We start from the raw sequence: 15146 nt of genomic DNA on the forward strand, positions 1-15146 counted from the left end.
TCTGACTACGTACTGACTAATAGCATAGCACCCTTTTAATTAGAGCAGAAGTCAAACAAACGCTCTGAAAGAAACAAAACAACATCAACTAAGTTCCTATCTTTGGATGAGGTACATTTAATGATGTAATGTATTGTTAGCCACGAAACATGTACTATATTTAAATGTGCAGACAACTAGTTTCATAACCATATATTAGGTGTTTTTTTTATGATGGTTGAGTTTCCCTGGCTACAGCAGTATGTTTATGGTAGTTAGTTCGACCCAGGCCGCTTGTAGGAGCACTATCACGCCTTGTTTTCACGGGGTGTTCATGACTTATCAGTCAGAGAATTTGCACTATAAAATATGATTTGCTGACTCAATCCAGCCAATTTACAGTCATGACAATGTTGACACTGCACATTGCCTTAATTTAACCTGGGCAAAAGCAACAAGATTACTTGACAGGGTTAACTGTCATTTCTTAGATTAGAGTGTGTTTGATACAACCGAGGACCCACACTCTATTTTGGCTTTTGTAACTCATACTCTCTCGTTACCATGACGTAAGTTTGTGAGCTGAAGCCACAGTTGCAGGTATGCGTCTTTGTGTGTCTGTGATGATTAGACTATTAGACTACAGCTGGTTGTTACTCAGTGGCCTGCAGTCATGTAAAGCACACTATGAACTCAACCCATCTGCTGAGTTAATGAAGTGCACAGACAAGAATATGGCAGCACTTCAGCAACACTGCTTACAGTTTATTACACTACCTGCAACCCGTAACATAGTGCAACTGATGCTACTACTCCATCAGGTTGCATTGGACGCCCTCCTCCCACCTGAGAAAGTGGTGGAGGCACAGATGGGTGTGATAATCTGGCTCTAAATGCTCTCTGACAGATGACTGGGGGTTTGTCGAGGCAGCCCTCTCTTCCCACCCCCTCGGACGTTGCTCTGCGGTGACCTGGCATGGCCGCCTTTGTCATTGGCACAGGGGCAGGGAGGTGGGGGTGGGGGTGGGAGGGCAAGGCGATTAGTGTGCGTGCTGATGGTTATGATTATGAATATTTGAAATCATGTTTTCTGATGAATGTAAATGGGACAGGGGCCCCAGCCTGCCGTGCCTAATCCTGGGATTACACCCGGCGCAGCGTCGGTAAGCCCATCACCGCGGGGTCCGGACATTCAGGAAATATGATGGAGGGTACCGGAACTCTCACAGCAGCAGTGCTCTACTGTAGCGCATCGATGAGGAGAGCGAGTGACACAGGCGAACAGGCATGGCCTACTTTCCTACCAGCAATAGCACTTGTGCCTCTAACCTTTCATTCAGAGAGAGAGAGAGAGTGTTTGTGTGCACATGTGCACTACACATATGTGTGTGTGTGTGTGTGTGTGTGTGTGTGTGTGTGTGTGTGTGTGTGTGTGTGAGAGAGAGAGAGAGAGAGAGGAGAGAGAGAGAGTGAGAAGATAAGCTAAGAGAAAGGAGGGTGTGTATAAGTGAGCTATTTTTAGACTTGGCTCCTATAAAGATGTATTGTGGGTCAATAGCGTGCATGTTATATGTGACTAATTAGCTCACAACAACCTCCAAGTTCATTCCAGTAAAAACATGCATGAGCTGTTTTTCTGGAATAAAGTTTAAATAAATGTTCATTACAAGCTCAGTTTTCTCAATTGTATAGACATGACATACAATCACTGGTAGGGATACTTCTAGGTTTGGTTCCTTTTAGAACATGCAACAGTCATTTGATGGCGGCTGTGGTTAATTCAGCATCATAGATTAGCTTGATTTCATATTCTTATGTAACAGTAAATAAATTAACATGGAGAAACAATTATCCAACCAAACCTGGTAAAAGCATGTTATCCAAATCTATCCAAACCAGGTTATCCAAATCTTAAGTATTAAGTATTATGACTATGTTTACACAATATAAACTCACTCTTTATATTGAAAACGTTCATAGTATTCCCATAAGCCATTGTTTAACCAGCCCAGTGCAATATTTCTCTGCGCTGTAAATTAAGCTTCCAGTGTAGTGCAAAATCACACCACATTGTGTCGCTCTGGTTCTATAAGTCCAAGCATCATAAAAGCCTAATATGCCCCTCCTCTTCCCCTTCTCATGGGCTTGCAATCTCTCTCTCCCTCTCTCTCCTCCGTGTATCTTCACCATTTACTCTTCCAGTCGATGAGGGTCTTGTCGTGAAAAGCGTCTGTGCACAAAAGGGATGTATCTTTACTCGATGGTTTGGACGCATGCGGGATAAACAACCACCTCCGGAGACTCTGTGGATGTATATGGTCACTGTGGATGTACGGTGGTGCGCGGTCGTCGTGGAGATTTAAGCGTGGGAGATAGATGTGGCTGTGCTTTCTTTTGTCTCCGGTCGCCCTCTGACAGGGATCTCCGGTCCAAGTCGGCATGGTGTTTCTCCGTGGATTCTAGATACAGTGTTTTATGGGTTCTAAATCTTGTCTTCAACAACCATCATGCGCGTTTCAGTCAGCATCCATGCGGTGGTGAGCTTTCTCTTCTTTTTGATAAGTTATCAGGTGTATCCAGTGTCAGGGCAGATAGCGTACAGTGTGTCAGAGGAAGTAAATGTGGGAACCACAGTTGGAAATATTGCCAAAGATATTAATTTGTCTGTAAAGGAGCTCGTCTCTCGGGGCTTTCGAATCGTGTCTGGGTCTAAAAAACAATACTTCAGTGTCAATACCGAGACGGGAGCACTGCAAGTGAATGAACGCATTGACAGAGAGGAGTTATGTGCGGGCGCGGCATCTTGCACGGTTAATCTCGAGGCCGTGGTGAACAGCCCTCTGCAACTGTATCGGGTAAGGATAAATATCCTTGATATTAACGATAACTCCCCCATCTTTCCAGTTTCCTCAACACATTTGAATATTACTGAAATCACTGCCCCAGGTGCTCGCTTCCCTTTGGAGAATGCGCAGGACGTAGATATAGGAAGTAATTCAATTAAAACCTACAAGCTAAATCCGAATGAATACTTTACTTTAGATGTGCAAACTCATAGCGACAAAACAGTGTCTGCTGAACTTGTTCTACATAAAGGACTAGATAGAGAGAAAACTCCTCTTATTGACTTGTTAGTAACAGCTGTTGATGGTGGTATGCCTGCTAGGACAGGCACTTTAATCATCACCGTTAATGTGTTAGATGCAAATGACAACGCGCCGGTCTTCGATAAATCACTGTATAAAATCTCCATACCTGAACATACACCTGTAGGTGCTGTTATTTCAAAACTTCATGCAACTGACGCAGACGAGGGTTTAAATAAAGAGGTGGTTTACTCATTTAGTAGCCGCACCCCTAAAAATGTACTGGAGACATTTGAAATCGATGCAGGAACAGGTGAGGTCAAGGTAAAAGGTAATGTTGACTTTGAAGAGAGTCAGGCTTTCGAGATCCGCATACAGGCCACAGACAAAGGTCCAGTATCCATGTCAGGTCACTCTAAACTGTTAGTAGCAGTTGAAGACATAAACGACAATCCGCCGGAGGTTGTTGTGACATCACTGCTGAGTCCAGTAGACGAAAACGCAGGCAAAGGAACAGTAATCGCGCTCATGACCATTTCAGATCCTGATTCAGGTAAAAATGGAGCTGTTCATTGCCGCCTAATTGGGTCCAGTCCCTTTAAACTACAGTCATCCTTTCAAAACTACTACTCTCTGCTCTTAGATGGTGTGCTAGACCGTGAAAACATTTCGGAGTATAATGTCACAGTGCTTGCGGAGGATGAGGGCTCCCCTCCCATGTCCAGTAAAAAGTTGTTAAGCATAACAGTCGCTGATGTAAATGATAACTCGCCCCAATTCGAAAACCCAGAAAAACAAGCATACCTTCGAGAAAACAGCGAAGTTGGCTCCGTTGTATGCACTTTGTCTGCTGTAGACCGAGACAAGGGAGAAAATGCACACATAACTTATTCGATATCGCAAAATGTAATAAATGATGTGCCCATCTCCTCCCTTTTTAAAATAAACCCTGTCACTGGTGATATATACAGCATGCGGTCCTTCAATCATGAAGAGAATCAGACTTTTCAATTTAAAGTTCAAGCCACCGATGCAGGTGTTCCTTCACTTAGCGGCAACATGACGGTGAATGTTTTTATTTTGGATGAAAATGATAACGCGCCTGTTCTTCTTCCTCCCTATTCTGAGCATGGTTCTGTTAACACAGAAAATGTTCCCTATACTGCTGAAGCAGGTTATTTTATAGCTAAGATCAGGGCTGTGGATGCTGACTCTGGGTATAACGCGCTTCTGTCATATCACATATCTGAACCCAAAGGCAATAATCTTTTCCGAATTGGAACTAGCAATGGCGAAATTAGGACTAAACGGAGAATGAGTGACAATGACATGAAAACTCATCCGTTGGTCATTTTGGTTACGGATAGTGGAGAACCATCATTATCAGCAACTGTATCTATAGATGTTGTGGTTGTAGAAAACATGGGAGAAATCCAGACTCAGTTCAGACACGTCCCAGTAAAGGAGGATAGTTTCTCGGATTTAAATCTTTATTTGCTGATCGCCATTGTCTCCGTGTCGGTGATATTTCTACTGAGCCTCATCAGCTTGATAGCTGTAAAATGCCACAGGACAGACAGCAGTTTCAGTGGATACAACCCCCCAATGATCACAACACATCCTGACGGAACCTGGTCTTACTCCAAATCTACACAGCAGTATGACGTGTGTTTTAGCTCCGACACACTAAAAAGTGACGTTGTAGTTTTTCCTGCACCATTTCCGCCTGCTGATGCCGAACTGATCAGTATTAACGGAGGAGACACTTTTCAACGCACCCAAACACTTCCAAACAAAGAGAAGGTAAGGTTGTATCATCTGATAATTCATTAAAGCCAAACAACTGTGTATATAACTTTCATGCCTGAGGAATAAGCAGATACGTGCGTGCACACTGGTTTCTTGCCCGTGTCTGTCTATGGTGTGACTGGAACTGTCCATGGTGCTGACATGCACGTTTTAATGATTGTTCGTGCAAGCTGAATGGGTTTGAACCCGAATTCAATAGCTGTGTAGCCTACGAATGTTTTTTGTTAGGCCTGTGCTGTTATCTGATACATTCGAGTTGGCATGTAAAACTTATATCATAGAATGTGTGGGTGCCGGAGTTATGCACTTGGTGTCGCTACAGACCGAGAATCAGTTTGTCCACCCCATTTCAAGGCTCCTCCCGGTTGGGTAGGGTGGGGGATTTCACTGAGCTTTTGTTTGAAAGAGACGCGGAGGGTGAACACGGTCAGTAGACATTTCTGTGAGTGGCAAAATGTCGATTGGATTTGTCTTATGTTCGCGGTAATTGTGCATATTTCTTGGATTAAACGTCATTGGATCTGTGCGTGGTCCATACGAATGGAATAATGTTGAAACATAAAGTAACGAAGCATTTTGTGACGTTCTTTTTCATTATGACGCTGGAGTATTCTCTGCAAGCCGTGTCGGGGCAGCTGTCCTACTCGGTGGCAGAGGAGGCGAACAGGGGGACGACTGTCGGAAATATCGCGAAGGATTTAAACATTAACGTCCATGAACTGGAGTCGCGGATGTTTCAAATTGTCAGCGGATCCAACAAAAAATACTTTGAGGTAAATTTAAAGACTGGTGTACTGTTTGTAAACGAGAGAATAGACCGAGAAGAGCTTTGCGATAAACAGTTGAAATGTACCCTAAGTGTAGAGGCAGTTATTAACAATCCCTTGAAACTGTATCGTTTAGAAGTACATATTTTGGATATCAATGATAATTCGCCTTCTTTTAGTTCAAAAACACAAGATATGAACATTGCCGAAAATACGTTGACCGGGGTTAGATTCCCTCTCCCTACTGCAAATGATCCCGATGTTGGTAAAAATAGCGTTAATGCTTACAAGTTAAGTCCAAACGAGTATTTCTCCGTGTCAACACACAAAGGAAGCGAGCATAGTTTGTCTGCTGAGTTAGTCTTGCAAAAGTCTTTAGATCGGGAAAAGCAGTCAGTTATAACTCTCATATTAACCGCTGTAGACGGTGGAAATCCACAGAAATCAGGGACCATGTCGATAAAGATACATGTTCTGGATATAAACGACAACAGTCCGATTTTTAGTCGCCCCTTGTACAAAGTAAGTGTGTCAGAAAATGTACCAATCGGGACTGCCGTTGTGGCTTTAAATGCAACAGACTCGGACGACGGTGCTAATAGTGAGATATTTTATAGCATAAGCAAACGAGATCAAGACAAAGTCTTAGAGGTGTTTGAGATTGACCCAAAAACAGGCGTGATAACAGTTAAAAGTAATATTGACTATGAGAAAAATAATGCCTTTGAAATCCGAGCCGAAGCAAGTGACCGAGGCCAGCCACCTATGGCGGCGCATTGTAAAGTGCTCGTGGAGGTGATGGACGTAAACGACAATGCCCCCGAAATCACCGTGACTTCACTGTTAAACACGGTGACGGAGGATGCCAAAGTCGGCACTGCTATTGCACTCGTGTCAGTTCAGGACAGAGATAGTGGAAAGAATGGTGCAGTTAATTCCTTTATGTCGACTAAAGCCCCCTTCAAGCTAGAGGCAAACTACAAAAACTATTATTCTTTGGTTGTAGATGGCCCTCTAGATAGAGAGAATACAGCTCAGTACAATGTCACCATCATCGCAACGGATGAGGGGGTTCCGTCGTTGTCCAGCTCCAGGGTTATCACTGTTCATGTGTCTGATGTGAATGACAATGCGCCTCGCTTTCCAGAGCCCGTTATTAATATTTATATTAAAGAAAATAGTCCCGTCGGTACGCGTCTCTCAGCTGTATCGGCATCTGACGCTGATATAAATGAAAATAGTCTCATCACCTATTCTTTTTTTAACAGCAATAATGAGCTTCCTTTAACGACTATGGCGAATATAGATTCAGTCACTGGAGATATCCTCGCAATGCAGTCGTTTAATTATGAAGAAATTAAAACTTTCCAGTTCAAAGTTGTGGCCACAGACTCTGGTGTCCCTCCGCTTAGCAGTAATGCGACTGTAAATGTTTTCGTTCTGGATGAGAATGACAACAGTCCCAGTATTCTGCCCCCCTATTCGGAGCACGGGTCTGTGAATACAGAAAACATCCCCTACAGTGCTGAAGCTGGATACTTTGTAGCCAAGATCAGGGCTGTAGACGCAGACTCTGGGTATAACGCGCTGCTTTCTTACCACATCTCGGAACCCAAAGGAAACAACCTCTTCCGAATCGGGACAAGCAGTGGGGAACTTAGGACTAAGAGAAAAATGAGTGATAACGACTTGAAAACTCATCCGTTGGTCATTTTGGTGTCTGATAATGGAGAGCCATCAATGTCTGCGACAGTGTCCGTTGATGTTATGGTTGTTGAAAACGCAGACAGGCAAACTCGCTTCAGAAATGCTCCTGTAAAGGAGGATACATTTTCTGATTTAAATCTTTATTTATTGATAGCCATAGTCTCAGTGTCCGTGATTTTTCTACTGAGCCTCATCAGCTTGATAGCTGTAAAATGCCACAGAACAGACAGCAGTTTCGAAGGATACAACCCGCCAATGATCACCACACATCCCGATGGAACTTGGTCTTACTCCAAATCTACACAGCAGTATGACGTGTGTTTTAGCTCAGACACACTAAAAAGTGACGTGGTAGTTTTTCCAGCTCCATATCCGCCAGCAGATGCGGAATTGATTAGCATCAATGGAGGAGACACTTTTCAGCGAACACAAACACTTCCAAACAAAGAGAAGGTAAGATCGTTGGATTCTCATTTCATATACATATGCAAAAGACTGTTGATATGAGTATCACAGAGGTTTTGAACATTGTTATTCCATGTGAATGCTGCAGACCTAGTTGCTGCAGTTATTGCCCATTTATTAGTATGAGTTGAAGCATGCAGCTCTGCTTTTTATAGAGTTTGCACTACTAGTAGTAGTAGGCTGTGTGTGTGTGTGTGTGTGTGTGTGTGTCTCAGCAAAGCACTAAGCAGACTGAAGTGGCAGTGCTGCTGCGAGTGCTGTCCGTGGTACTGAATGTAATTGCGCCTTGTGTCATACATCGAAACTTTTGTCATTGGCTGTTCATGACCGTTGTAGCGATGTTTTCTCTAACTTTATCTTGCTATGGCGTTGCTTTTCATTAGGGCTATAAGTTATCAGTGCCACTGCTGGCAATTTCGGTGCCCTAAGCGGAATTGCTTTGTGGTTAAGACATGACTTAGAGTGCTGTAAGTGTACACATGTAAGTGTACATTTTCGTGAGAGGAGCCATCCTTGTGAATCGGTGTCCGCATCTGAATCAAGCACATGGGGTCGCTGTAGACCGACACATGAGGGTTTCCTTCGCATTATGAGACTCCTCCCGGTTCGGGGGGTGGGGGATTTCATGAGGCTTTGTTAGAGCAAGTCGCCGCAGCAGTAGAACGTGAACACAGGGAGCAGAGATTTCTTTTATCGCGAAGAATGACGGTTGGATTTATGTGCGCCCTTAAATGTTCCTTATGCTAAGTGAAAAAGGCGATTTCTTTTCTTTGGATGTATTCATGACCTGACCCAACGGAACGATGACAATTTGGAAAGGAACACAACGTTTTGTGACGTTTTTTGTCATTATCACGCTGGAGTGTTGGCAAGCGGCATCAGGGCAACTCTCGTACACGGTCTCAGAGGAGGCGAAAACAGGGACAGCAGTCGGTAATGTTGCCAAGGATTTAAACCTAAATGTCCAGGAACTGGAGTCACGCATGTTTCAAATTGTCAGCGGATCCAACAAAAAGTACTTCGAGGTAAATTTAAAGACTGGTGTTTTGTTTGTTAATGAGAGAATAGACAGAGAGGAGCTCTGCGCTAAACAGTCGAAATGTACTCTAAGCGTAGAAGCAGTAATTAACAATCCTTTGAAACTGTATCGCTTAGAGATAAATATTGCCGATGTCAATGACAATTCCCCGTCGTTTAGCTCGAAATCAAAAATCATAAACATTGCCGAAAGCAGTTTACCTGGACTCAGATTCCACCTCCCCATTGCAACTGATGCCGATGTTGGTAAAAATAGTGTTAACAATTATAGGATTAGTCCCAATGAATATTTTTCCGTAGAGACAAGTAAAGCAGGAGAGCACAGTTTATCTGCCGAGTTAGTTCTTCAGAAAGCAGTTGATCGTGAAAAACTGTCCGTTGTTCCACTCACTTTGACCGCCATAGATGGTGGAAACCCACCCAATTCAGGGACAATGGATATCAGGGTTATTGTTCTTGATAATAATGATAATGCTCCTGTGTTTAGTCGCACGTTATACAAAGCAAGCGTTGTCGAAAATGCATCCGTAGGGACATTAGTTGTGGTTTTAAATGCCACAGACGCGGATGAAGGTATTAACAGTGAAATATTTTATTCAATAAGTAAAGGAGATCAAGATAACATATTGGAGATGTTTGACCTCGATTCAAAGACCGGGGCTATTACAGTGAAGGGCAATATAGACTTTGAACAAAATAGTGCATTTCAAATCCGGGCTGAGGCGAGCGACAAAGGTCAGCCTCCCATGGCGACGCAGTGTAAAGTGCTTGTCGAAGTAATCGACGTGAACGACAATGCCCCAGAAATTACAGTTACCACACTTCTTAACACAGTGAGCGAGGACGCCAAAGCTGGCACCGCGATTGCACTTGTGTCTATCCTAGATAGAGATAGTGGGAAGAATGGTATGGTTCATTGTTCCATGTCGAATAAAGGCCCCTTCAAACTGGAGGGTAACTATAAAAACTACTACTCATTGGTTGTAGATGGCTCTCTAGACAGAGAGAGTGCGGCCCAGTACAACGTCACCATCACCGCTGTGGATGAGGGGACTCCGCCCCTCTCCAGCACGAGCGTAATTACTGTACACGTCTCTGATGTCAACGACAACGCACCTCGCTTCCCAGAGCCACATATTAATGTTTATGTTAAAGAGAATAGTCCAGTTGGGGCCCTTCTATCAACTTTGTCTGCTTCTGACGGTGATATAAATGAAAATAGTCACGTTACTTATTCTGTTTTGAACAACAACGAGCTTCCTTTAACATCGATGGTTAATATAAATTCAATTACAGGAGATATACATGCAGTGAAGTCATTTAACTACGAAGAACTTAAGTCTTTTCAGTTCAAAGTTGTGGCCACAGACTCTGGTGTCCCTCCACTTAGCAGTAATGCCACTGTAAATGTTTTTGTTCTGGATGAGAATGACAACAGTCCCAGTATTCTGCCCCCCTATTCGGAGCACGGGTCTGTCAATACAGAAAATATTCCCTATAGTGCTGAAGCTGGATACTTTGTAGCCAAGGTCAGGGCTGTAGACGCAGACTCTGGATATAATGCACTGCTTTCGTATCACATCTCTGAACCTAAAGGAAACAACCTCTTCCGAATTGGGACCAGCAATGGGGAGATCAGGACTAAAAGGCGCATGAGCGACAATGATTTGAAAACGCACCCACTGGTGGTTTCCGTTTCAGATAACGGAGAGCCTTCACTTTCAGCCACTATGTCCATTGATGTTGTGGTCGCTGAAAACGCTGGAGAATCGCTGACTCAGTTCCGACACATCCCAGTAAAGGAGGAGAGTTTTTCTGATTTAAACCTTTATTTGCTTATTGCCATAGTTTCAGTCTCGCTCATATTTTTACTGAGCTTTATCAGTTTTGTGGCGATCAAATGCCACAGGACAGACAGCAGTTTCAGTGGCTACAACCCGCCAATGATCACCACACATCCTGATGGAACCTGGTCTTACTCCAAATCTACACAGCAGTATGACGTGTGCTTTAGCTCCGACACACTGAAGAGTGACGTGGTAGTTTTCCCCGCCCCGTTTCCACCTGCTGATGCTGAATTAATCAGTATTAATAGTGGAGACACCTTTCAGCGGACACAGACACTTCCAAATAAAGAAAAGGTAAGAACTCCTTGATCGAATCTTAGCCTATATTCATCACCTTAACAGGAATCTTGTCATGTAAATTGTTTTGATGATTGATCGAAATCGATTTTTGTCTAATAGACCATAGTAAATGTGGCTTTGAAAAATCCTCGAGTTACAGCACAAGAAATGTAGTAGGTAGCTTGCATAACGGTAGTTTAACGTACTGCTCCATTTACATTTTGTAAGTGCATATAAGGAAAACATGTTTGTGGTTTACACACACACACACACACACACACACACACACACACACACACACACACACACACACAAACGCACACTCACACTCTCTCACACACACAGCAAAAGCAGTATTACGGCCATCATTATGAAATGCAATGTGAGTAAGGACTAGCGGCTTTTTTATTTGAATCAGTCACTAATTCATTTTATTTGGCTTATGTTCTATTTGAGCGCATTCTCTGTAACGGGATGTGTTTGTTTTTCATTGCACCACAAGGGGTCTCCGCAGACCGATGGAGAAAGAAAGTCTCGTCTGCGTGTGATAGCTCCTCCCGGTCTTAGAGGGTGGAGATTATCCACGATGCTTTGTTACAGTCATAGTCGGAGATACGAGTGGGGGACGACGAAGGTGGTGGATACTTTCTTGATTTGCTGTTGTATTGACGGAATGGCTTGATATCGCGCTTTCTGTTCTTTGGCCACATTAAGAACAGTTCCTGGATCTATGACTTGCTAATATTGGATAAAAAAATGCATTTCGCAAGAGCAAGAAACGTGTTATTCACGGATGTACTGTTTGGGATCATGGTGCTTTGTATAGAAGCCGTGGCGGGGCAGCTGTCTTACTCCGTACCAGAGGAGTCAAAACCAGGGACTACAGTCGGGAATATAGCCAAAGATTTGAATATCAATGTTCAGGATTTGGAACCACGGATGTTTCAAATCGTTACCGGATCCAAGAAGTCATATTTCGAGGTAAACCTAAAGACTGGTGTTCTCCATGTGACTGACAGAATAGACAGAGAGGAGCTATGCGCAAAATCATTGAAATGCACTTTAATAGTTGAGGCAGTGATCAACAATCCTCTCAAACTGTATCGTATAGAAATCCATATTTTGGATGTGAACGATAATGCACCAGCGTTCAGTGCAAACTCGCAAACAATAGATATTGCAGAAAGCTCTTTGCCAGGTCTAAGATTTCCGTTGTTGTCAGCATCAGACTCGGATGTAGGTAAGAATTCCGTGAGTACATATAAGCTCAGCCCCAATGACCACTTCTCGCTCGCCACACACAAAGGAGAGAACAGCGTGTCTGCTGAGTTAATACTGCAAAAAGCTTTAGACCGAGAAAAGCAGCCCTATATGCAGTTAACGCTTACTGCGATCGATGGAGGAAATCCACCGAAGTCAGGTACTTCGCAAATCAGGATTAATATTTTGGATATTAATGATAACGCACCCGTATTTAATAGGCCCCTCTATAAAGCAAGTGTTTCTGAAAATGTGCCTGTTCGGACCACCATTGTCACTATTAACGCGAGTGATATTGATGAAGGCTTAAACAGTGAAATAGTGTATTCTTTAAGTAAAAAAGATCAAGACGATATCTTAGAGATGTTTCATATTGATCCGTTGACCGGCGCTATCACTGTAAAGAGCAACATAGATTTTGAACAGCATAGTGCCTTTGAGATTCGTGCACAAGCGAATGACAAAGGTCAGCCTCCCATGGCAGCGCACTGTAAAGTACTGGTGGAGGTATTAGATCTAAACGATAACGCTCCTGAAATTACAGTGACCTCGTTGTTGAAAACTGTGAAAGAGGACGTCAAAATCGGCACTGCAATCGCTCTTGTTTCAGTGTCAGATAAAGACGGTGGGAAAAATGGAATTGTGTCTTGCGCAGTTAGAAACAAAGTTCCATTTAAACTCGAGCTGAACTACAAAAACTATTATTCGTTAGTGGTGGACGGTCCATTGGACAGGGAAAACATTTCCGTGTACAATGTCACCATCACAGCAACCGATGAGGGCACACCACCTCTCTCCAGTTCTAGTATTATAACTGTAGACATTGCTGATGTGAATGACAATGCTCCTCGTTTCACAGAGCCTGTCCTTAATGTCTACATCAAGGAAAACAGTCCAGTCAGTGCGATCATGACCACAATGTCTGCCTCTGATGCTGATACCAATGAAAATGGTCAAATTACTTATTCAGTTTTAGATAGTGGTGCACCTATATCTACGCTGGTGAATATAAATTCAATGACAGGGGATCTGACCTGCTTACAGTCTTTAAATTATGAGGAAATGAAAACTTTTCAGTTTAGAGTTCAGGCTACAGATTCTGGTGTTCCTCCTCTCAGCAGCAATACTACTGTAAACGTGTTTGTACTGGATGAGAATGATAATAGTCCAGTAGTTCTTCCTCCATATTCAGAGCATGGCTCTGTTAACACTGAGAATGTCCCCTATATGGCTGAGGCTGGATACTTTGTAGCCAAGATCAGGGCCGTAGACGCAGACTCTGGATATAACGCACTGCTTTCTTACCACATCTCTGAGCCCAAAGGAAATAATCTCTTCAGTATTGGAACCAGTAGCGGGGAAATCAGGACTAAAAGGAGAATGAGCGACAATGACCTTAAAACTCATCCATTAATTATTGCAGTTTCTGATCATGGAGAACCTTCACTCTCAGCGACTGTGTCTATCGAAGTTGTCGTAGTTGAGAGGGCCAGTGAAATTCAAACAAAGTTTAGACATGTCCCAGTCAAGGATGACACTTTTTCTGACTTAAATCTGTATTTATTGATCGCCATTGTCTCAGTATCAGTGATCTTTCTACTGAGCCTCATCAGCTTGATAGCTGTAAAATGTCACAGAACAGACAGCAGTTTCAGTGGATACAACCCGCCAATGATCACCACACATCCTGACGGAACCTGGTCTTACTCCAAATCTACACAGCAGTATGACGTGTGCTTTAGCTCAGACACACTGAAGAGTGACGTAGTAGTCTTTCCCACACCGTTCCCACCAGCTGATGCTGAACTGATCAGTATTAATAGTGGTGACACCTTTCAGCGGACACAGACACTTCCAAATAAAGAAAAGGTAAGAATTCCCTTTAATCTATGAAAAGAGTGTCGTGAGAATTGTAATTTCCAGTCTTACTTTCTTCTGCTGGCAAAAGAACCATATAACCAGTTCGAAATAGGATGCAAATCAGTTGATCTCCTTTATAATATGGCCTGCGTACGTGTGTGCGCTTATGTGTGAATTGGATGGAAGACATTTACAGTGAAGGTGTCTCTCTGTTTGTCTGCTCTCGGTGTATATAGGAGCTCTCCGTGGTTCTGAAATTATTTTGTGGTTGGTGTCTGCCTCACATAACGTTACAGCTGCATAATAGAAGACAGAGATAGTGTCAAGAATGGTGTAGTTAATTGCTTTATGTCAACTAAAGCCCTCTTCAAGTGACCTAGAGGCAAACTACAATTTAATTTTGTTTGTTTGGTTGTAGATGGCCCACTAAATAGAGAGAATAGTGTTCAGTGCAATGTCATCACCATCGCTACCATCGCTTTCTTACCACTCCTCGAAAGGACACAAGTTGAGGAGGCAGTGGGGAACTTAGGACTAAAAAGAAAATGAGTGATGATGATAGCAAGTAGTCTAAGTAATGACATGCAATGTAAGTAACTAAGTGTATTTACTGGGCTAGCTTATTTTTTATACTCATTTTTATTTAGTTACTGATAAATTCTAGTTGGACTATATTCTGTTATTTGTCTGTCTGAGCGCATTTTCTGTAGTGGGACGAATGTGTGTGTTTTTCATTGCACCACAAGGTGTCTCTGCAGACCGACGGAAAAAAGAAAGTCTCGTCTGCGTGTGATAGCTCCTCCCGGTCTTAGAGGGTGGAGATTATCCAAGATGCTTTGTTACAGTCATAGTCGGAAATACGAGTGGGGACGATGAAGGTGGTGGATACTTTCTTTATTTGCGGTTATATTGACGGAATGGCTTGATATCGCGCTTTCTGTTCTTCGGTTGCATTAAGAACACGTTCCTGGATCTATGACTCGCTAGTACTGGATAGAAAATGCATTTCGCAAGAGCAAGGAACGTGTTATTCACGGATGTACTGTTTG

The 15146-nt window shown here is 43.1% G+C and overlaps 2 protein-coding genes across 12 annotated transcripts in view; both read left to right on the top strand.

The window, feature by feature from the left end:
- The window catches only part of LOC125286799 (protocadherin alpha-C2-like), a 176173-nt gene that overhangs the window by 75289 nt on the left and 85738 nt on the right, over positions 1 to 15146 (top strand). Inside the window, exon 1 of one of the 11 annotated variants that reach the window (XM_048232083.1) lies at positions 2197 to 4868. The exons of 8 other annotated variants lie outside the window; for them this stretch is intronic. In XM_048232083.1, coding sequence (XP_048088040.1) covers positions 2487 to 4868 — 2382 coding nt within the window. In that variant the 5' untranslated portion in view covers positions 2197 to 2486. Of the gene's footprint in view, positions 1 to 2196; positions 4869 to 11554; positions 14107 to 15146 lie in introns of those variants that run through there. 2 more of the 11 variants (XM_048232104.1, XM_048232091.1) reach the window with 2 other exon arrangements.
- Positions 7919 to 11080, top strand: LOC125286804 (protocadherin alpha-7-like). The gene has a single exon (XM_048232109.1). It carries the CDS (start codon positions 8617 to 8619, stop codon positions 11005 to 11007), a length of 2391 nt encoding a protein of 796 aa, XP_048088066.1. The 5' UTR covers positions 7919 to 8616; the 3' UTR covers positions 11008 to 11080.

This window comes from Alosa alosa, chromosome 21, assembly GCF_017589495.1.
Source record: "Alosa alosa isolate M-15738 ecotype Scorff River chromosome 21, AALO_Geno_1.1, whole genome shotgun sequence".
Lineage (NCBI taxonomy): Eukaryota > Metazoa > Chordata > Actinopteri > Clupeiformes > Clupeidae > Alosa > Alosa alosa.